The 1,635-nt window shown below is 68.2% G+C and overlaps 1 protein-coding gene across 1 annotated transcript; it reads right to left on the bottom strand.

Annotated features, from left to right (window-relative positions):
- Positions 1-172: 172 nt before the first annotated feature.
- Positions 173-1,622, bottom strand: EMIHUDRAFT_372255 (hypothetical protein; the record flags this gene model as incomplete). Its single annotated transcript, XM_005758988.1, is given in 3 exon segments — positions 173-244; positions 260-276; positions 861-1,622. A coding segment is annotated over 1 exon segment (574 nt), but the record flags the coding sequence as incomplete, so codon positions are not given.
- Between the last annotated feature and the right edge of the window lie 13 nt (positions 1,623-1,635).

Genomic DNA, 1,635 nt, shown 5'->3' with positions numbered 1-1,635 from the left:
GGGCCCCCCCCCCCGTTTCCTGGGGGGGGGGCTGGGCGGCTCCCCCGGTGGGGGCTCCACCAGGGGGTCCCCCCCCCACCCCCATCCCCCCTTTTGTTTTGGAGGCTGTCGCTCCGGAAAAACTTGTCTCGCAGCTGCGAGAAATTTCCTTCTCGGGTCCGTTGGCCTCTTTCGTAGGGAAGAATTTTGATACCCGTCAAGACGCCTGCTGGGGGCAGCTTCGCGATGAAGCCGTCTGCTCCCCACTTGTCAACAGCAGGCGCTGGCGCCATCAACGTATCAACGTTCCTCCCACATGATGTTGACAGGGTGGGCGGGTGGTCCATCCATTTGCTCCAAGGTAATCGCAAGCAGACCGCATGGCTTGGCTGCGACGGCGACTGACAGAACTGCGAGAACTGCGACGGCGACTGCCAGGACTGCGATCCGCCTCGGGCATACAGGTAGTGCAGCGGGCACGCGGTCGAACACGCCTTCAGAGCGCGCGCCGAAGCGAGCACCAACACCGCTCGTCGAGCCGCCGTCGATGGCGGTGGCGGCAGCCCCGCCGGCGCCCTCGAGAGTGGCCCAGCCGCACACACACGCGAGCGCTCGCCGCCCCCCCCCTCAAAGAGGCGGGGTGGTGACGGGCGCCCGCGGCTGGTGCACGAGCGGCGATGGTGTTGCCCGCCCGCCGAGCCGCGCGTGGGCAGCGCAGGGGCAGCGCGAGCAGCCACGACATGGTGCGGTAGCAGCGCCGCGCCCGGCGCACCAGCGGCGGCGGCAGCTTTGAGCCCGGCCGCAAATCGCCTCGGGCATACAGGCAGTGCAGCGGGCATGCGGCCGGGCACCGCCTCCAGAGCGTGCGCCGAGACGAGCACCCAATACCGCTCGCCGAGCCGCCGCCGCGGCAGCGGACGGCGCCGCGGCCCGGCCGGCAGCATGTCGCCAAGGGGGGGAGGCGAGCGCGCCCCACCGACGGTAAGGGGTACTGCCAGGCCCACTCGCCGGGCGCCGGGACGAGGAAAGGCGAGCTGGCCCGATGGCCAGCTGACCCGAAGGCGAGCTGGCCCGATGGCCAGCTGGCCCGAAGGCGAGCTGGCCCGATGGACGCAATGTCCCGATGGACGCAATGTCCCGATGGACGCAATGTCCCGATGGCCAACTGACCCGAAGGCGAGCTGTCCCGATGGACGCAATGTCCCGATGGCCAACTGACCCGAAGGCGAGCTGTCCCGATGGACGCAATGTCCCGATGGCCAACTGACCCGAAGGCGAGCTGTCCCGATGGACGCAATGTCCCGATGGCCAACTGACCCGAAGGCGAGCTGTCCCGATGGACGCAATGTCCCGATGGCCAACTGACCCGAAGGCGAGCTGTCCCGATGGACGCAATGTCCCGATGGCCAACTGACCCGAAGGCGAGCTGTCCCGATGGACGCAATGTCCCGATGGCCAACTGACCCGAAGGCGAGCTGTCCCGATGGACGCAATGTCCCGATGGCCAACTGACCCGAAGGCGAGCTGTCCCGATGGACGCAATGTCCCGATGGCCAGCTGACCCGAAGGCGAGCTGTCCCGATGGACGCAATGTCCCGATGGACGCAATGTCCCGATGGACGCAATGTCCCGATGGCCAACTGACCCGAAGGCGAG

Source organism: Emiliania huxleyi (assembly GCF_000372725.1).
Source record: "Emiliania huxleyi CCMP1516 unplaced genomic scaffold EMIHUscaffold_829, whole genome shotgun sequence".
Lineage (NCBI taxonomy): Eukaryota > Haptophyta > Isochrysidales > Noelaerhabdaceae > Emiliania > Emiliania huxleyi.
The sequence above is the reverse complement of the archived record's forward strand: the minus strand, read 5'-3'. Positions and strand labels throughout refer to the sequence as shown.